Raw genomic sequence first — 21,592 nt, forward strand, 5'->3', positions numbered from 1 at the left:
AACTGCTCTCATATCCTTCCAGGTGCCAGATAATGGAAGCAATCACTGAACTTTTTCAGAGACAGTGGCATCAATGAAAAGATGGGGTCATCTGGGGGTCATGGTTGGATTGAGGAGGGGTTGAGAGAATACTGTTAGGTTGATGAGAGGAAGATTATTATCGTGGTGGTGGTGGGGGGGGGGGGGGGAGATAAGAAAAGGATTGGTTTGAAAAGGTGATCATTGAGTGGACTGGCAAGAGGGGATTTGGTAAGAGTTTTCCAGGAGAGGAAAGACCAGAGATATAGGGAAAACATTTACATGACATTGAAGAAGAGCTTTTCAGGGATGTAGGAAAAGAGATTTTGGAGGTTGGGTGGGAATATGAGGAGAATCGGGTGCAGGGAGTCCTGGAGATGTGAAGACAACTTTTGTGGATGGAAAGAGGATATGGGAAGAGCCTTCCAAGTAAGTGTGGAGAGCTCCAAGAATTGGGGAAAGTATGTAGGTAGAGCTTTTTGAGTATGTTTGTTGTATGCTGCTTGCATTGGTAGATAGTGTGGGATAAAAGATTTTTGAAATAAATAAATGAGAGGGAAGATCAAATCTGGGATAGAGACAGAGAAGATGGAATGAAGAGGGAGAACGAATTCAAGATGGAGGGAAAAAGAAAGAAGATCCAGGATGGGAGAGAAGGAGTACAAGTGAAAGAAGAGAAAGGACCAGGGACTGAAGAAGAGGATTGGAGATGGGGAGTGTGGAACCAGGAAGAAGAAGAGAGCAGAAAGGCCTTGTATAGGAAGGAAATGCATTCAGAAATTGGCAGTGGAGCATAGATGATTCAAACATTCCTCCTTCTGCCATTGGAAAGACATTTTCTTATACATTGGAAAGACATGAGGCAGCCACATATAGCTGGCTGCCCTCCACAAACCATTTTGCCAGTCACCTCGGATCCGCATTACACAACAAGTCTGTGTTGCTCTGTTGCTATAGCAAGCTAGAAATGACAGCCTTTCATAACCTAAAGGGAATTCAGTAAATGATTTCATTGGCCCGGTATTTTTTCAGTACAGTACACGTACCTTGACCAGGCCATATAGTTGATTGAGGGTAGATCCTCAGGCCTGTATGGCCTTTATGTTACTTCCAGTTCACCCTGATTCTTTCCGCCTATTAGGCTTCCACTTCAATGGGGCATACTACTTCAATAAATCTGTCCTGATGGGATGCTGTATATCTTGCATTTACTTTGAGCAGTTTAGTTCCTTTACACAATGGGTGGTTGATCAGTTGGTTAGGTCTAGGAACATTGTCCACTACCTCGATGACTTTCTGTTCATAGCTGGGAGTGGGAGGAATGCCAAAGCATCTTAGATACATTTGTGAAGGTAGCTAACATGCTTGGAATCTCCATAGCAAGCGACAAAACAGAGGGCTCATGTCATCCTCGTTTGCTGTGTCTATTTGTTATGCTGCTATACTAACTGTTGCCTGTGCATCTTCTTACATTTCAGATGCTGTTGCTGCATACCTTGCTCTCTGCATGACCTGATCTTGCCCCCCCCCATCCCCCATGATGTCCCTGGAAGTTACACCTGGTAGCTATGTGAAACTGGAATTTGCTGCATCGTGCACACAAGGAGCAGGTTGTGCTCCTTGGGCGAGCTCCACGGAGCAACACCAGGGGCGGCGACGGTGACCACAGTAATTTTAATTCCTTGTGCTCAAGTCCTACCGTTAAGTAGTCTGATTTTACTCCCCCCCCCCCCCCCCCCCCCCCCCCACACACACACATACACTTTTCTCAACTATTGCTATCACCATGTTGGTCCCTCCCCTCCACCATATCCTGGTCCACTGGGGCTATCATCTTATCCAGACCCTTCCCTACCTGCCTCATTCCAGCTACCTGTATTTTGTCCCTGTTCTCCCCTACCCTGACAAGCCTTCGCTTGCTGTTCTTCCTGCTGCTTTAACGCTTTCAGGCTCACTTCTCAACTGTCAGTCTATCTAAAATAAAACTGCCGCTATTTATGAAATCATTCAAACTTTGCACCCACATCTTATATGTCTCCCCGAAACCTGGCTACATCCTGTTGAAGAGACGATTCTCTACCAGTGCCTTCCTCCCAATTACTCCATATTATCCACTCATTGGCAATCACACAGAGGCAGAGGACTAGTGCTGATTATTCCCAACTCTGCCGCTTACCAAATTGCACACGCCTACCTTATCCTCTACTCAATCCCTGCTTAGAATATAAGAATAGTCATACTGAGTTAGACCATCCATCTATCCAGCCCAGCATCCCACTTCCAGCAGTGGCCAATCCAGGTCACAAGCACCTGGCAAAAACCCAAATACAGTAGTAGCAACATTCCATGCCACCAATCCCAGAGCAAGCAGTGGCTTCCCCATATCTCGCTGGTGACACTCTGTAGTGAGTCTGTGCACAGTTTATGACCACCTCAGGTGGCTAACAGCAAGAGCCCACAAATCAGGAAAAAGCATTCTGGGCAAGTGTCACCGAGACATCCTTAGGGACTTCCAAATGCAGACCTTTAGTGGTTCTTATTTTAACTATCAAACCTCAGTGAAACGTTTCAGAATGTAAACACAACAGAGTAGTTACTTCGGCATGTAAAATGATTTCCCGTCTGGACAAGCATGCCCATACATGTTGCATTTTCCTAAACTCTCCAACATACTAATTTGCTTTAACTTCAGCTCTCTGAACTATTTTACCTTCTCCTTGTCTACTTCTCACCTGCATATAACACTGCCCTGCAGGATCCCCTTGTGCAGTCCCTTTCTGCTGCTGTCACACAATACAAAAATTTGGTTATACTGGGAGATTTAAATTTTCACATTGACGATCCTCACCGCCAGGACAAATGTTTTCTTTCCCTCCTGCCTGATCTTGATCTCGAGCAACACATTCATTTTGTTATACACAATGCCGGTCACACCCTAGATTTAATCTTAACATCGCAATCCTATCCTACTATCCTACTTGCCCAACCCTCTGCTACAACTGTCCCCTGATCAGACCATACATTTATTTCTTTTACCCTTCAGCTTTCCTGCTCACTGCCCAAATCTGCCCTTGTGCATTCCACCTCTAGAAATATTTGTTCCCTCAACCCTGTTGCAAATCTCCATTATTCTCCAATTTCCCTTCCCAATTTCCCTACTTTCCTCTTGAAGACCAAATCTCCACATGGAACTCTTTTCTTCAGCAATACTTAGACCACTATTCCCCAGAATGAATCTCCCTTAAAAAACACATAGCTCGACAACCTTGGTTCCATGAAAGGCTCCATCTCCTTCGTCATCATGTATGGCACTCTGAATGTCTATGGAGGAAATCCCACACTGACTTGTTACTCTCCTGATATAAGGCCAATTTTTCCAACAATATCCGTGTCTCAAATTGTAAAAACGCAACTATTACACCATCTTAATTCACAATGCCTCCTAAAGACCCCCAAAAATATTCTCCATGGTGTCACAGTTAACTTCTCCGCAGATGACAGTTACTCGCTCTGCAACCATTTTGACCACAGATTTTGCAATTTACTTTCATCAAAAAATTGTACTTGCCTGCTCTGTGCTTCCTATCTTGGGACAACCCTACAATATCCTTGATCCATCATCCCCCTCCTCACCGCCCTCATATCTCAGCACCTGTCTGACAGGAAGTTTCTCAGATTTCGAGTAAGGAAACACCAATACCAGTATCGCACTCTGCCTTTTGGTCTCATATCAGCTCTCAGGGCTTTACCAAATGTTTAGCAGTAGTCATAGCATCACTATACAGACTGGGAGTTTATGTGTTTTTCTCCCTGGACGATTGGCTGGTCAAGAGCATATCACAGGAAGGAGCGTGAGAGTCAATGTGGAGAACTATTTGGGTGCTGGAGCTCCTAGGGTTTGACATAAACTACCCCAGGTCCTACTTTCTCCCAACTTAGCGACTGGAATACATAGGAGCACTGCTCGATTATGCTGCAAGCTCAGGCCTTTCTGCCCCTGGCAAGAGCAGATACCATGATAGCACTCACCTCGCAGGTCCAGAGCAGCAAGCAGGTCATACCTCGGAAGATGTTGTGATTATTAGTCCACATGGCCTCCACAGTGTATGTCACCCCATGGTTTGCCTCTATTTGAGAGGTGCCCAATGGACTCTGGCATTCCATTGGTCTCAAGCCACTGTGTCAAGACAGTATGGAAGTGGCAGTGGGCCCTCCTTCACAGGATGATACTATGAGCAACATACCTGGCTGGCAAGAACAACAGCCTAGCAGACAGAGTGAGCAGGGTAATGCAACTTCTCGAGTGGTCTCTCAATAAGGGCATAGCCCACAACATCTACTGAGAGTGCAGCACACCCTCGGTGAATCTTTTTTCTACTCATCTCAACAATAAGATCCCTCAGTTCTGTTCCAGGCTCAGAGCACAATGCAGACTAGCATTGGAGGCCTTTCTCCTTCCTTGGGGGGGAGGGGGTTCCGTATGCGTATCCTCTGATACCTCTCATTGAGAAGACTCTGTTGAAACTCAGGCAAGATCGGGGAACAATGATCCCAATCACTCCATTCTGACCAAAACAGATCTGGTTCCCACTTCTTCTGGAGTTATCCTCCTAGGAGCCATGGAAATTGGAGTGTTTTCTGGCCCTCATAACGCAGAATGAGAGGGTCCCTTTTACATCCCAACCTCCGGTCCTTGGCCCTCATAGCCTGGATATTGAGAGCGTAGAATTTCTCTCCTTGAATCTGCCTGAGGGTGTCTTCAAAATCTTGCTTGCTTCCAGGAAAGATTCCACTATTCTTTTAAATGGAGATTTGCCATCTGATGTGAAGGCAAGGCCCTAGATACGGTATCTTGCCCTACATAAAAACTGCTTGAATACCTCCTTCACCTCTCTGAGTCTGTGTTAAAAACCAACCCTGTAAGAGTACATTTCAGTGCAATCAGTGGTTGCCATTTTCATGTAGGAGGTAAGCTCATCTCTGTGCAGCCTCTATAATTTGACAGCTTAGATTTGATGCTAAAAAATGCTGGGTTATGCATTTGGGCTGCAAAACCCAAGGAAACTGTACTGTTTAGGGGGTGAAGAACTTGTGTGCACAAAAGAGGAGCGGGACTTGAATGTGATTGTATGTGATGATCTTAAGGTGGCCAAATAAGTAGAAAAGGTAACAATGAAAGCTAAAAGGATGCTTGGGTACATAGGGAGAGGAATGGCCAGTAGATAAAAGGAGGTGATGATACCCCTGTATAAGACTCTGATGAAACTTCATTTAGAATATTGTGTACAATTCTGAAGAACACACCTTCAAAAAGATATAAGCAGGATGGAGTTAACCCAGAGGGTGGCTACAAAAATGGTCAGTGGCCTTTGTCATAAAGCATATGGGAACAGACTTAGAGATCTCAATATGTATACTTTGGAAGAAAGGTGGGAGAGGAGAGATATGATAGAGATATATAAATACTTATGCACCATAAATGCACAGGAAGCGAGTCTCTTTCAGTTGAAAGGAAGCTTTGGAACAAGGGGGCTTAGGATGAAGGTAAAAGGGGTTAAACTCAGCAGTAACCTGAGGAAATACCTCTTCATGGAATGGGTGGTGAATTCGTGGAACGGCTTCCCGGTGGAAGTGGTGGAGACGAAAACAGTATCTGAATTCAAGAGATCTTGGGACAAGTACATAGGATCTCTAAAGGAGTGATAAGGAGAATAGATGGTATGGAATGGCAGACTGGATAGGCCATATGGTCTTTATCTTCCTACCTTTATCTATATTTCTGTGAAACGGACAAGAAATAACTTGCAAAAGGTTTCCTTGTGAGCATAGTGATGAATGAAGGCAGTATCATATGTAATTGCTGTGATCTCACTTAAATGGCTGGGTTACCTGCAGTCCTATAGTTTGGTAGTTTGTTAATGTATTGTTCAGTTAGACATTTAAGTTCAATTTCAATTATTGTAAACTTTATGGCCATAAATAAATCACTTACAATATTGCAGCAGTCATGTTCCATCTTGCTTATTCATCTGTCTAAGTGAGTTGTATGAAGGAGAGTGGCAACATGCTGAATGCTAGGTTTGATACAGAGAGAAATGAGCTAAGAGTGTAGGGGATGTGGGAGAGCCAGCAGAAGAGAATGGGCAGAGAGGGTCTGGTCCACGGGAAAGTCTGGTGGCTGGGGATAGCACCCAGTGAGACTTTGGGAGGAATAGCCAGGAGGCCAGACCCGGGTTGCTCTTCCAGGCAAGATGGGACAGAACCTGCCAGGCGCAGGAAAGTGATAATGGATTTAGTAATAGGTTTTTTTAAATCTGTCATTACATTGTTTTCAAGTTTACTATTTGCAAAGACTGTTTATACAATCCTGTTACTGTTAGTAAAGTTAGACTGTTTTTATAAAACCTGATGTAGGAGTGAAATTCTTGACAGAACCTGGGAAAGACTTTCCTGCTTATAATCGAAAGAGAAAAACACCTATATTGCGACCCAAATCGGGAGATGGGCATCTTTCTCCCGTGGGCGCCCAAATCGGTATAATCGAAAGCCGATTTTGGGCGTTTCCAACTGCAATCTGTCGCGGAAACGGAAAAGTTGGCGGGGGCGTGTCGGAGGCGTGGTGAAGGCGGAACTGGGGGTGTGGTTATCGGCTGAGGAGAGATGGGCGTCTTTAACTGATAATCGAAAAAAAAAAGGCGTTTTACCGCGATTTTGGGTCACTTTTTGGACCCTTTTTTTCACGAACAGGTCCCAAAAAAGTGCCCCAACTGACCAGATGACCACTGGAGGGAATCGGGGATGACCTCCCTGGACTCCCCCAGTGGTCACTAACCCCCTCCCACCAAAAAAACCCCCACTTTACAAACTTTTTTTCCAGCCTGTATGCCAGCCTCAAATGCCGTACCCACCTCTATGACAGCAGAATGTGTTCGATCCTGTCACAGTCTTTCCCTGGGTCAGATGTGGCTCTCGGGTGCAGTACAGGGTCACATCAGCATTGCATTGTGGTGGGTGTAGGGTATTGGGCTCCGTGATTTCATTAGCTTGTGTTACAGTCTCACGATGTTGGTAGTTGGTAGGCTCTTCTCCCATGGTGCTTTTCCCCCTGCCTACTGGGTCAGAGTGTGCCCTGTTGTGTTTCCTGTTGTAGTCCATGTGGTAGTGGCCATTTTTGTAAGCCAGTTTTAGTTCCCTTTCCTGTGTTAGCCACGTTAGACAACTTAGTTCTTCCCTTGAATGTGGCTGAAAGAGGGCATTGTACAGCATTCTGCCAGCTCTGACCTACTGCTAATCTCAGTACCAGGGAGACTCATTGCCAGTGGGGCACAACCTCTGATCTGCAGTTAACTGTGAGTAAACGCGGTTATTCCAATAAAGGACGTTTTCGGAGAGATTAGTCTTCAGGTGTCAACTGGTGTGCCAAGGTTATACAGCAGCAACAAGTCCTAGAGGCCTGGAGCACTTTTAGTGGGTACCGCAGTGCACTTCAGGCAGGCGGACCCAGGCCACCCCCCCCCCCTCACACACACACACACACCTGTAACACTTGTGCTGGTAAATGGGAGGCCTCCAAAACCCACTGTACCCACATGTAGATGCCCCCTTCACCCCTAAGAGCTATGGTAATGTTGTACATTTGTGGGTAGTGGGTTTTGGGGGAGGGGGGTTGGGAGCTCAGCACCCGTGGTAAGGGATCTATGCATGTGGGAGCTTTTTCTGAAGTCCACCGCACTGACCTAGGGTGCCCAGTTGGTGTCCTGGCATATCAGGGGGGCCAGTGTACCACGAATCCTGGCCCCTCCCACAACCAAATGGCTCGGATTAGGACGTTTTTGAGCTGGGCGTTTGTTTTTTTTAGCGATAATGGAAACTAAAAACGCCCAGCTCAAAAACGTCCTTTTTTTCGAAAATACGGCTCGGCCCGCCCCCTTCACGGACCCTGTCTCGGAGATAAACGCCCATGGAGATAGGTGTTTGCGTTCGAATATGCCCCTCTAAGTGGTGCAGGTGAGACACCTTGGCCTAACAGGATTAAACCTGGCCCAATCCTTGCCCTATTCCAACCTGACTTGTGTATTTTGTGAATCCTGGTCTGGGTACTTACTCCAGAGATCATAGCCAGCACCGTCCAGTGTACAGCGCTGCATACATCTAGTAGCACTATAGAAATGATAAGTAGTAGTAGTAACAAGCTGACTGCTAAGGCATCCTGTTAACAGTTAATGCATATAGCTCTATGGAATATCCTTAAATACTTCTGATGTAGCAAAATAATTTATTAAAAGGAGGAGAAAAAGCCTCACATTATAAGGCAGCACTCCGTCATTGGTAAACCAATATTAGGGAGGTCCCTTAAATCATCATGGGCAAAAACCTCTTTTCTTTATTCTAAAGATGTGGCTACTGCTCAAAATGTTCAACAAGTGAGCCATCTATATTTAATCAACAGATCATATGCACTTATCTTTTTTGCTTAACAGTCTTTTAGACACCTTCCACGGCCCGACTTTGGCCTAAGTTTCGAATCCTTCATCAGGGTCCGTGGTGTCCAACTTTCAAGATAAGGTGCTCCGTGAACTCTTCACTCTTACGGAGCACCTTATCTTGAAAGTCAGACACCACCCAAGCTGGGCTGACTCTTGAGGGCCATGTCACGACTCAAAATGTTAGAGCCGTGGCTGCGTCAGTGGTCATCAGTCCACACATTCACATCTCACTACTGCCTTCAGCAGGATACCCGACGCGACAGTCGGTTTAGGCAGTCAGTGCTGCAGAATCTGTTCGGGGTTTAGAATCCAACTCCACCCCTCTAGATCCATTTTTGTTCTGTTCCAGGCTGCACTCTCAGTTAGTTGTTTATGATTTCAGGTCAATCTATGTAATGTCCTCGCCATTGCAAGGCCAAATTGACCAATGTTCATTGTTTTGCGTGAGCCTGGTTGCTAGGGATACCCCACATGTGAGAACAAGCAACCTGCTTGTCCTTGGAGAAAACGAAGATACTTACCTGTAGCAGGTATTCTCCGAGGACAGCAGGCTGATTGTTCTCACAAACCCGCCCACCTCCCCTTTGGAGTTGTTATTTATTTCTTTATATGCCTTTTGATTTAACTGACGAGACGTGCTCAGGTGATGGGTGGGAAATCAGTCCGCGCATGCGCGGTGCACGCTGCACGTGCGCCAGAAGACTCTGGCAAAACTTTGTTTATATTTTGCTTGCAAAATGCCAATTCCTAGGCCAACGCGGACGTCGACCCACACGTGAGAACAATCAGCCTGTTGTCCTCGGAGAATACCTGCTACAGGTAAGTATCTTCGCTTTCCCTGTGGAAACTCTGGATTCATGCCATTCAGTTTTTCAACATGTATATATATTTGTGAAATAGTTGCTCTTGCTGCACATACAGGCAAATATGTGTGTGTGTGTGTATTTTACAAAACACTTCACATTCAGTGGCACCTTTTTACAATACTGCCAATGTTGAATATGTCTTAGTTCCGATCTTGACATTCTATGTAAGCTGATCCTTCATACTAACAATAATGCTTTTTTGTTTATTTAAGAATTCCTCTGATATCTCGAAGACCACAGTCTGTTGAACTACCTGTAGTCAAACCAAAAGGTAAAGGTACTCCAGGAAAAAGTAAGGATGAAGGCATTGGAAAAGGCAAAGAAGAAAACTCCTCTTTAAGCCCAGTAGTGACCTATGAAACTGATGAAAAGCTAATTGCTGATATCTGGCAAACAGCAGTGATAGCTGTATCTAATTTGGTAAGGCATTTTATACAATATAATATTTACAACAATTGTTTGGTATTATTTGAATGTCCCAGACCTTCACCACTCAAGTTTCTCCTCTGTCCAAATCCTTCCACATTTATTTATGAGGATTTTATAATTATGTCAAATTCAAATACACATTTAAGAAACGGACATTTATTGTGGGTTAGTGACAGAGCTTCTTTAGTCTTGCACTGCTGTTAAAGCATGATAAATGCCAGTTTTTTGTGTATTTGAATTTAGATTTTATCAGATTTGTGATTCTTTAGACATCAACTTTTTCATATGACATTTTAAAAGGGTTTTGGGTTTTTTTGCCCCACATATAGGTTTCAATGGGTTGGTTTGGATATTTATATATATTCTGATATTCAAAGGCACTTAGGGTATAAATTATCAACCTGGGTTACCGTTAATCCGTGTTATTTTACCACAAATGAACAAAAACAGTGGAGATGACAAGGGCCAACAGAATTCTTCAATGTCTTTAATCATCAAACATCAATTGAGTCGACACGGGCCTTGTTTCGGCTATATGGCCTGCATCAGGATTCTGATAAATAATGTGGTAAAGGCGGTTAGCTTAGCAGAGTTTTAAAAATGTTTGGACGGCTTCCTAAAGGAAAAGTCCATAGACCATTATTAAATTGGGGAAAATCCACGATTTCTGGGATAAGCAGTATAAAATGTTTTGTACCTTTTTTGGGATCTTGCCAGGTATTTGTGACCTGGATTGGCCACTGTTGGAAACAGGATGCTGGGCTTGATGGATCTTTGGTCTGTCCCAGTATGGCAATACTTATGTACTTGCATATTGAATAATCTTTGGGATATTAATATGCTTCACTAGCAGACAAACAGAACTTTGCACCGCGTTTTCAATCTCCCTCATCTCCGAAGCGCTATCCCGCCAACAACTTCAGATTGCCCCTTTTCTGGGAAGATTGAAAAAGCAGTGCAAAGTTATGTTTGTTTGCCGGTGAAACATATTAATGCCCCATAGAATTACTGAATATACAAGTTATTTATCAGACTCCCGATGCAGGCCCTGCAGTTGAAACATGACCCATGTTGACTCAATAGAAATTGATGATTAAAGACGTTTCACACGATATTTAAAACCATTTAACCAGCCAGGAATGGCTCCTAACCGGTTAAATGGCACTTAACCAGCTATCTGGCAATATTCAGTGGAAGACAGCTGGTTATCTCCCCTGAATATTGCCAGTTAGTGCTTATTGGATAACCGGTTATATCACTCAATATAACTGGCTATCCACTGATATTCAGCGCATCACCAGCTAAATTTGGTAGCTAAATTAGGCCACCAAATAGCTGGAATATCTTTGGCCGGTGTAAACTTAACTGGCCAGCACTGAATGTTGGCTTGGCCGGTTAAACTTAAATTGGCCAAAAAACAACCGGATATTCAATGCTAGTCACCGGAAACGTCCCAGCATTGAATATTTGGGCTCAGCGCCGAGCACAGGAGGCAGCCGGGCTACCTCCTGCAGTCTGAATATTGGCCCCATTGAAGTATCCTGTTGTTCCTTGTCTCTGTTGTTTTTGTTCGTTTGGGACTTATTTTACCACAAGTCATGCTATTTTAGCACAGGATCTCATTGCAAAAAATGGAACTCTGTTCTAAAATAACATGACTTATTTTAATATAACCCATCTTAATAGTAACCCACATTAATAACTTCCCCCTTATCCGTTTAATAAATGCTTCTAACCAGATAGGTGCTGACCAGCAAAATATTCAGCAGCATTAACCAGACAGTGGTGGAGAACATTCCCTCTGACTGCCTTAGCACTATTCATACAGTGCCAGGGTGGCCCATGGGTGGAGCTTGGCAAAAAAGGCTGTCCTAACTTTTTCCGATTGTCTGTAACCAGATAGCACTGCTGGTCAATGCTGATTCCTAGATTTTCAGCACTAGCCACTCTTCAGATAACAGCGCTAAATATCCAGTGTTTCTTTTTTCAACCTGTGGCAGATGGTGTTTTAAAAAAATGCTGACCTCTGTACTGGCCCTATTATTTTAAGCATGTGACTGTAATTGCCTCAACCGTGCAACATATCAACACCAAAGATCGTATTGGAGATTATCTTACCCCTTTTATCCTCAACCCCCCTACATTGCCTGAATCTTATCTACCCTATTCTATCCTAACATCTAATTGTATCTGTTCTGTACTGGACTTGACGATTGCCTTTACGGTACGATGTAAGCCACATTGAGCCTGCAAAGAGGTGGGAAAATGTGGGATACAAATGTAACAAATAAATAAATAATAAAAATGAAATGTTTCCCCTGATATCTTTTTAAAATATAACATTGTTTTAAAATATTTTTAAATTTTCTTTTTAACAAATTTCACAAAGTGTGCAACACTAGAAAAGAGTCAGAAACAAAATACAGAGTCATCCTATATAATAAAACGCACCTCCAACATTCTGAAGCTGACTGCATGGCTGAGGCATTCCTGCTCTCTGTATCCATCTCCTGAATTGACATCACGTACTTCCGGGTTCGTCACAAGCAAAAGTGACCAACCACACGAAGTTTCTCGGCTTCAGAATGTTGGAGGTGCATTCTATTAAATAGGATTGGTCAGTTCCTTGAAGCACAGCCAGAGCTCAGCGTCCTGCACAGTAACGCTCAGACACCAGAGAGAGAGAGAGGGGGGCCTGACACCAGAGGGGGGGGAGGTATCTCTGTCACACACACATGCTCTTTCTCACACACTCTCTCTCACAGTCAATGTCTTTCTCTCACTCTCACACACTGTCTCTCACACACTCTATGTCTCACACTGTATCACATTCACTCTCTATGTGTCACATAGTCACTCACACTCTCTTGGTCTCATACACTCAATCTCACAGAGAGTCTGTGTCTCACACACACTCTCTCTCTCTCACAAACACTGTATCTGTGTGAAACACACACACTCTCTCTCTCACACTGTGTCTCACATACACACTTGCACACTCTCATTCTCACACACACACTCGCACCCAGACTCACTCTCTCTCTCTCACACACACACACACACTCGCACATTCACTCTCTCTCTCACACACAGTCACTCTCACATACACTCTCTCAAACATACACACTCCGAGGAATACCTTGCTAGCGCCCGTTTCATTTGTGTCAGAAACGGGCCTTTTTTACTAGTAGCACAAGAAAATATACAGTGAAACATACAGAAAACAGAGTTCTTGGGAAAACAGGATGTCTTGAGATGACTCCAAAAAGCGAGAGACATCCAGACTATCAACTGAAACAATCTGACCTAATTGTCCTTCATCCTTAGGACCCTGTTTACTAAGGTGCGCTAGCATTTTCAGCACACGCTAAAATTTAGCACATGCTAATGCTAGAGACACCCATAGGAATATATGGATGTCTGTAGTGTTAGTAAGCGCTAATTTTAGCACGCACTAAAAATGCTAGCGCGCCTACAGCACAGCTTAGTAATCAGGGCCCTTAGTCTGCTTAGAGCTTCTTAGAACATAAAATATATTCTCGACTGTCAAAGTGTCAGCCCGAGGATATTGTAATATATTTTTACGATACATTTTCAGAAGCTCTAAAGGAGCCAGGTAATGAGACACTAGAAAGTTCAAAATTCTAAGATTCTTAATCTGATAAAGGTTCTTCATCAATTCCAGCTGAGAACATATTAAGGAGCTATCTTTCACTGTTGAAACTGCAGAGGATTGCAAAGTAGCAAAAGAGGAATCAATTTTGTGCAGATGGGTCTCAATAACTATCAGTTTCTTGTCCTGTTCAACAAATATAACTGACCCCTCTTGCATAATGAAGAAATCATTTCCTAAATGGGAATGTTTTATCCTTGAAACTACTTTTTACACGTTGAATTTATAACCTGCCATTACCAAACAAGCTCAAGGCGATTCACACTAAGATAAGCTGAGTATTCTCAGGAATAGCATACAAATAATACTACTATTAGGTTAACATTCCAGTATTATTATTTGTCACAGGATACTGAAAAGACAAAAAAATGTAAAAGAAACAGGTCTATTTTGATCAAATGTTTCTTCCTGACCAAAATCAGAGGAAATCTGGACAGCTGCTGGAATTGGGGCTTTGTCAAGGTCCCCCATTATCCCTGAAGGACCAGAAACTCTGCCCCTAGCAACTGAATTAAGGATACTAGCATTATCTTCTACAGGTGTGCTAGTTCCTGATAGCAAAGTTATAGCAGGCTGAGGAGGCGAAGTACAATCTGGAGAAGAAAGAGAGGCAGCTGTAGGGGAGAGAGAATACTCACAATTCCCCTGACCCGGTGCAGAAACTACTCTTAAATGTTGGTCCATAGCACCAAGCACAGATGACACTCCAGTTTTACTTGCACTCATACTCTGTTTATTTCTCTTCTTCCCCTAATGCTGAAGATAGTTTCCAACCCTCCTCCTCTGGGCTCCAGATGGGGGTGGTATGCCCCTTTGGTCATGCCCCTTCAGGCACGCGTCTACAGGTTACATTCCACAGAAAGGCCTAGCTCTTATTTGGCCTCAAGCCCCAGATGATGTCACCAATGGGGAGTCCACAGCAGTGCCTGCCCAATCGCTGAACAGCAGGTACTCAGATGCTGATCAGATGGTAACTCTGGCATGCAGCGGATGGGCCCAGCTCTTATTTGGCAGCAAGCCCCTAAATGATGTCACCAACTGGGAGTCCACAGCAGTGCCTGCCCGATTGCTGAACAGCAGTTACTCAGATGCCAGTCAGATAGTAGTTCTGATGTGCCGCTGAAAGTCCCAGCTCTTATTCGGCCACAAGCCCCAGGTAATGTCACCAGTGGAGAATTCGCAGCGGTACCTGCCTGATTGCTGAACAGCAGGTACTCAGATGCCAGTCAGATGGTAGTTCCCAGGCAAAGGTATTTTGATCTAAATGGTTAATGCATTTAATTATGAATATAGCATAGAAAGTCCACTCCAGTCAAGCACGTTGACATAAACTTAGTCTTCAGGTGGGTGGCTCTGGAAAAATTCATAAACTCTTTAACTTATCATTATAAAATAGGGAATCCTTATAATAAGGATTGGGCTGTAAATACTTTTTTTTCTATCAGGCTCCAATGTAAATGATACCATAATTATAGCATGTTATACTACTACTACTATTTGTCGTTTCTATAGTGCTACTAGACATATGCAGCGCTGCACACTTGAACATGAAGAGACAGTCCCTGCTCGACAGGGCTTACAATCTCTAATCAGGACAGACAAACAGGACAAATAAGGGAAATACTTAAGGTGGGAATGATAATACGGACATGGGTACTGAACAAGAGAATAGGAGTTAGGAGTTAAAAGCAGCCTCAAAAAGGTGGGCTTTTAGCCTAGATTTGTAGGCGACTAGATATAGAGCTTCACGTACTGACTCAGGAAGTCTATTCAAGATGTATGGTGCAGCAAGATAAAAGGAATTGAGTCCGGAGTTGGCAGTGGAGAAGGGTACAGATAATAGAGATTTATCCAATGAAAGGAGTTCCCGGGAGGAGGGTAGGGAGAGATAAGAGTGGAGAGGTACTGAGGAGCTACAGAGTGAATGCACTTGTAAATCAATAAGAGGAGTTTGAACTGTATGTGGAAATGGATAGGGAGCCAATGAAGTGACTTGATGAGAGAGCTAATATGCTGTGCAGCAGAATTTTGAACATATTGAAGGGGAGAGAGGTGGCTTAGTGAGAGACTTGTGAGAAGTAAGTTGCAGTAGTCTAAGCAAGAGTGTGGACAGGGGTTTTGGTAGTGTTCTCAGAAAGAAAGGTATGAATTTTGGTGATATTATAGAGAAAGAAATGACAGGTTTTAGCAGTCTGTTGGATATATGCAGAGAAAGAGAGAGAGGAGTCAAAGATGACCCCAAGGTTACGAGCTGATGAGACAAGGAGGATGAGAGTGTTATCCACAGAGATAGAAAATGGGGGAAGAGGAGAGGTGGGTTTAGGAGGAAAGATAAGAAGCTCAGTCTTGGTCATGTTTAGTTTCTGATGGCGGTGAAACATCCAGGCAACAATGTCAGACAGGCAGGCTGAGATTTGAGCTTGCATTCCTGCTGAAATTTTGAGGAGAGGTAGATCTGGGAGTCATCAGCATAAAGGTAATATTGAAAACCATGGGATGAGATCAGAGCACCAAGGGGAAGACGTATAGATGGAGAAAAGAAGAGGTCCATAGACAAAGCCCTAAGGTACACCAACTGATGGTAGGATAGAAGTGGAGGAGGATGCACCAGGGTATACACTAATAGTGTGATGGGAGAGATAAGAAGAAAACCAGGAAAGAACAGAGACATGAAATCCAAGTGAGGACAGTGTATCAAGGAGTAGGAGTTGATCAACAGTGTCAAAAGCAGCAGATAGATCAAGGATGAGGATAAAATAGAGACCTTTGGATCTTGCCAGGAACCAGTTATTGGAGACTTAGCAAGAGCTGTTTTAGTTGAGTGAAGAGGGCGAAAGCCAGATTGAAGTGGATCAAGAATAACTTTTTTTTTCTTACATTTGTACCCCGCACTTTCCCACTCATAGCAGGTTCAATGCGGCTTACATATTATATATAGGTACTTATTTGTACCTGGGGCAATGGAGGGTTAAGTGACTTGCCCGGAGTCACAAGGAGCTGCCTGTGCCTGCAGTGGGAATTGAACCCAGTTCCCCAGGACCAAAGTCCACCACTCTAACCACTAGGCCAAGACAACAGCAGTTGTTCAAGTAGCTTGGATAGGAATGGGAGGAAGGAGATGGGACAATAGTTGGATGGACAGGTAGGGTCTAAAGAAGATTTTTTGAGGAGTGGTGTAACTACAGCCTGTTTGAAGGCATCAGGAACAGTTGCAGTGGAAAGTGAAAGGTTGATGATATGACAGATAGAAGGGATGACAGTAGGAGAGATAGTGCTAAGTAGATGGATGGGAATAGGACCTTTTAATGAGGATTCCAATAATGTGATCAGCTCTGAACTGTCCACAGTCAGATCACCATCCTGACTTCCCCCTCTGGCAACTGTTCTGCTATTCCTAGAAATATTGTAGAAGCTGGAGACATGTGGAAATGTTTTGGCTAGATACTGCAGTACTTCAAATTAATATTTTTAAGCATAATAGGCAAAACATAAGGGGAATTAGGAAAGGAAAATTGGTAAATCTCAAATTCCTTTGTCTGGCCAAATTCTCCAAAACCTCTACCTTATTACACAATACTATATTATCTTTAACAAATGCTTCAGTGAGAGGCACAAGAAATTCAACTATAGTCTCATAACCACAAAACTGCATGCCCTACTGCAGAATCAGAACATCCTATGAAGATAACTTCATAGCAATCCCCTTCATAAACTCACACAAAACACAGTCAATATGGAACATTAAGAACCAAATTTGGCCCAAAGTAACTCCAGCAGGAGGAACTGGTAAAGGTGGCAGGGATAGGAGAATGAGATGCCTCAGACAGTGCCTTCTGTTCCTTTAGTGTTCCACTTTTTATATCAAGTTAGTTCTGATCTTCCCAGGATTGCAGATGATCCAGCAAAAACTGTTCCCACGTCCATTAAGAGAGGAGGCCAGCACCAATGAGGAGATCTCCCAGAATGATGTCAAATGTTCAATTACAACAAAACCAGCGAAGATAACTCCTTCTGATGCAACCCTGAGAGAACTAGCACCAGGGATAATGTGTGAAGCTGCCTAACTTTACAACATTTCTGCAGGTGACAGGAGAATATGGTTCTCTGAGCTCAGCGAGGCATCTGAAATCCTAGAAGATGCTGAGGACCTCTCAGCCTCTCTGGCATACTGGGCATCTCCAACACCGAAATCCTAGAGGATGCTGAGGACCTCTCAGCCTCTCTGGCATACTGGGCATCTCCAACACCTGTACCATATGTTGAGGGTGTTACAATATCAAGTCCAATGCTGGTGCACTGTGTACATCTAGTAGCACTGTTTATCCACTCCTACCCTAGCTGAGATAATATTTAATCATCTCTCTGATCTCATGTGCAACTTTCTTTAAATTAGTCACCTTTCTTTCTAACTCTTCTTACTATCTTACCTATCTATATATTCCATATTTGCTTTACCCTTCACTATCAATTAAAATGCTAGCTTGCCTTTCCCTTTTGTCCATTCTGATCAGACCTTAAAGCAGAGCTGAACAGCCTGGAATACACATGCCCACCCTATTGGACAGACTCCTGCCCTGTATTTTCTTTTTTCTTTTTCTTGGTTCACAGCTTTATAGATTTTATGAATGAAAGAGTTACAACCAATAAAGGCTACTTTATAACTGAGTCTAAGCAGTTACATGTGCCTTGCACATCTAAATGTCCAGAAAAGTACCACTTATGCATGTATGTGCATTACGTAGTAATACAGAGGGGCATTTTCAAAAATGTTGTCTAAGTGCAAATAAAAAAAACATCTAGCATGAAATATCCCCCCAAAAAACCTGTTCATCTCACAGTTATTTTAGAACTGGGGAAAACATTGGGATTTCTAATCTAATTTAATATGGTCATTTGTATTCCGTTTAACCAGTTGCAGCTCAAGACGTATTACAACCAAGTAAAAGGATGGGCTAAAATCCCATAATACATAAAACAATAACTAAGCAAAAATATTAATCATAAAGAAAGTTTAACCTCTCAATAAATAATAATCAAACAAGCAAGATTTCAGGAGATGCCTAAATGTGAAATAATCTATTGCTCGTAGACTACGTGGTAATTTGTTCCAATACTCAGGACTGGTACCTACAATTGATCTTTTTCTTGTAGATTTGTGGCATGAAAGAACAGATGGAATTGTCAATCAGATTTCTTGACATGAATGTAAGAACTTAGCAGCAGAAGAGAGTGAAATTGTTGTTCACAAATAAAAGTCAGGCTATGTAAAATTCCAAAAACAAGTATGGCCCTGCTGAGTTGGCATATTGCCTTTAGACAGTAGTTAATTAACTAAGGAAGTCATTTTAGGGGTAAAAAAAAAAAAAGATGGCAATTCAGTCAAATTTGTTTTGAATTTTGAAGATTTTTTTTCTTGAAATAAGATGCAAAATCTTTATGAGTAATCTCCAATTTTATAACCTGCCTTGGTGAAGTTGTTAAATTATGAACAACCTTGAATAATTCTTTGAGGAATTACTACTTTAAGATATTTTAGTGGAGAAATAGATTTTTTTTTAAAGCTTGGATTGCTTTTTTGTATAAATAGATCTGCTATCTCCATAACATTTTCAAATCCTGTGTTGGAGAAAGGGTCTATATCCTCTCCAGTTTCCTACATTCCTTTTTTTCATCCTTTGTTCCTCAGTATACTTCAAATACACTAGCGTTTAACTTTAAAAAAGGAGACTACGATAAAATGAGGAGAACGGTGAAAAAAAGACTGAGGGGAGCGGCTGAAAGGGTAAAAAACTTGAATCAGGCGTGGATGCTGTTCAAAAACACCATCCTAGAAGTACAGGACAAATATATTCCGCGTATTAGAAAAAGAGGAGAAAAGACCAAACGTCAGCCGGCGTGGCTAAACGGTAAGGTAAAGGAAGCTATTAGAGCCAAAAAACAATCCTTCAGAAAATGGAGAAGGGAACCGACAGAAGACAATAAGATAAAGCATAAGGAATGTCAAGCCAAATGCAAAAAGGAGAAAAGGAGGGCTAAGGAGGACTTTGAAAAAAAGTTAGCGATAGAAGCGAAAACACATAGCAAAATTTTTTTTAGGTATATTAAAAGCAGAAAGCCGGCTAAAGAATCGGTAGGGCCGCTGGACGACGGTGGTGTTAAAGGGACGATCAGGGAAGACAAAGCTGTAGCAGAGAAATTAAATGAATTCTTTGCTTCGGTCTTCACCGAGGAGGATTTGGGAGAGATACCGGTGCCGGAAAAGGTATTTGAAGCGGACGAGTCAGAAAGACTAAATGATTTCTCTGTAAACTTGGAGGATGTAATGGGGCAGTTCTGCAAAATAAAAAGTAGTAAATCGCCGGGTCCGGATGGTATTCATCCCAGAGTATTAATAGAGCTGAAAAATGAACTTGTGGAGCTAGTTAGTAATATGCAATTTATCCCTAAAATCAGGTGTGGTACCGGAAGATTGGAGGGTGGCCAATGTAAAGCCGATTTTTAAAAAGGGTTCCAGAGGAGCTCCGGGAAATTATAGACCGGTGAGTCTGATGTCGGTGCCGGGAAAAATGGTGAAGGCTGTTATTAAGAATAAAATTACGGAGCACATACAAAAGCATGGGCTGCTGAGACAAAGTCAGCATGGATTTAGTGAAGGGAAGTCTTGCCTCACAAATCTACTGCATTTTTTCGAGGGGGTGAACAAGCATGTGGACAAAGGGGAGCCGGTGGATATTGTATATCTAGATTTTCAGAAGGCGCTTGACAAAGTGCCTCATGAAAGACTCCAAAGGAAACTGGAGAGTCATGGGATCGGAGGCAGTGTATTATTATGGATTAAGAGCTGGTTAAAAGACAGGAAGCAGAGAGTAGGGTTGAATGGTCAGTATTCTCAATGGAGAAGGGTAGTTAGTGGGGTCCCTCAGAGGTCTGTGCTGGGACCACTGCTTTTTAACATATTTATAAATGACCTTGAGATGGGAGTAACTAGTGAGGTAATTAATTTCGGAGATGACACAAAGTTATCCAGGGTCGTCTCGTCGCGGGAGGAGTGTGAAAGATTACAAGAGGACCTCGTGAGACTGGGGGATTGGGCGTCCAAATGGCAGATGAAGTTCAACGTTGACAAGTGCAAAGTGATGCACGTGGGAAGGAGGAACCCGAATTACGGCTATGTCATGCAAGGTTCCGCTTTAGGAGTTATGGACCGAGAAAGGGATCTGGGAGTCATCGTGGATAGAACTTTGAAATCTTCCGCTCAATGTGCTGCGGCGGCTAAGAAGGCAAACAGAATGTTGAGTATTATTAGAAAAGGGATGGAAAACAAGCATGAGGATGCTATAATGCCGTTGTATCGCTCCATGGTGCGACTGCACCTGGAGTATTGTGTTCAGTTCTGGTCGCCTCATCTCAAAAAAGATATAAAGGAATTGGAGAAGGTGCAGAGAAGGGCGACGAAAATGATAAAAGGGATGGGACGACTACCTTAGGAGGAGAGGTTAAGACGGCTAGGACTCTCTAGCCTGGAGAAAAGGCGGCTGAGGGGTGATATGATAGAGGTCTACAAAATAATGAGTGGGGTAGAGCGGACAGATGTGAAGCGTTTGTTTACGCTTTCTAACAATAATAGAACTAGGGGACACAAGATGAAATTAAAATGTGGTAGGTTTAAAACAAATTGGAGAAAGTTTTTCTTTACTCAGTGTGTGGTTAGACTCTGGAACTCATTGCCGGAGAAGGTAGTGACGGCAGCTGGCCTTGCTGAGTTTAAAGGGGGTCTGGACAGATTCCTGAAGGAAAAGTCCATTGATCGTTATTAAATTTTGGGTTTTTGCCAGGTTCTTGGGGCCTGGATTGGCCGCTGTCGGAGACAGAGTGCTGGGCTTGATGGACCTTTGGTCTTTTCCCAGCGTGGCAGTGCTTATGTACTTATGCTTATGTACTTATGTAGTATACACAGATCTCAGCTGGGGAAGCAATCTAAGAGGAACTACCTTATCTAGAGCTATCTGAAAGGAAGAGTTCCATTGTCCTAATAAAGATTTAGAAAGAGGTGCTATTGAACTAGACAGCAGATCTTCCACACATAACCACAGCTGGGAGGGGTCAATCTTGCCTCTAGT

General features: G+C 43.1%; 1 protein-coding gene across 1 annotated transcript in view; it reads left to right on the forward strand.

Annotated features, from left to right (window-relative positions):
- Positions 1-21,592, forward strand: part of SPEF2 (sperm flagellar 2) — a gene marked incomplete at its 5' end in the record, with an annotated part of 550,273 nt that overhangs the window by 399,564 nt on the left and 129,117 nt on the right. Inside the window, one exon of the mRNA XM_030191922.1 lies at positions 9,583-9,790. Within this exon, the coding sequence (XP_030047782.1) occupies positions 9,583-9,790 (208 nt within the window). The remainder of the gene's footprint in view (positions 1-9,582; positions 9,791-21,592) is intronic.

Source organism: Microcaecilia unicolor, chromosome 2 (assembly GCF_901765095.1).
Source record: "Microcaecilia unicolor chromosome 2, aMicUni1.1, whole genome shotgun sequence".
Taxonomy (NCBI): Eukaryota; Metazoa; Chordata; class Amphibia; order Gymnophiona; family Siphonopidae; genus Microcaecilia; species Microcaecilia unicolor.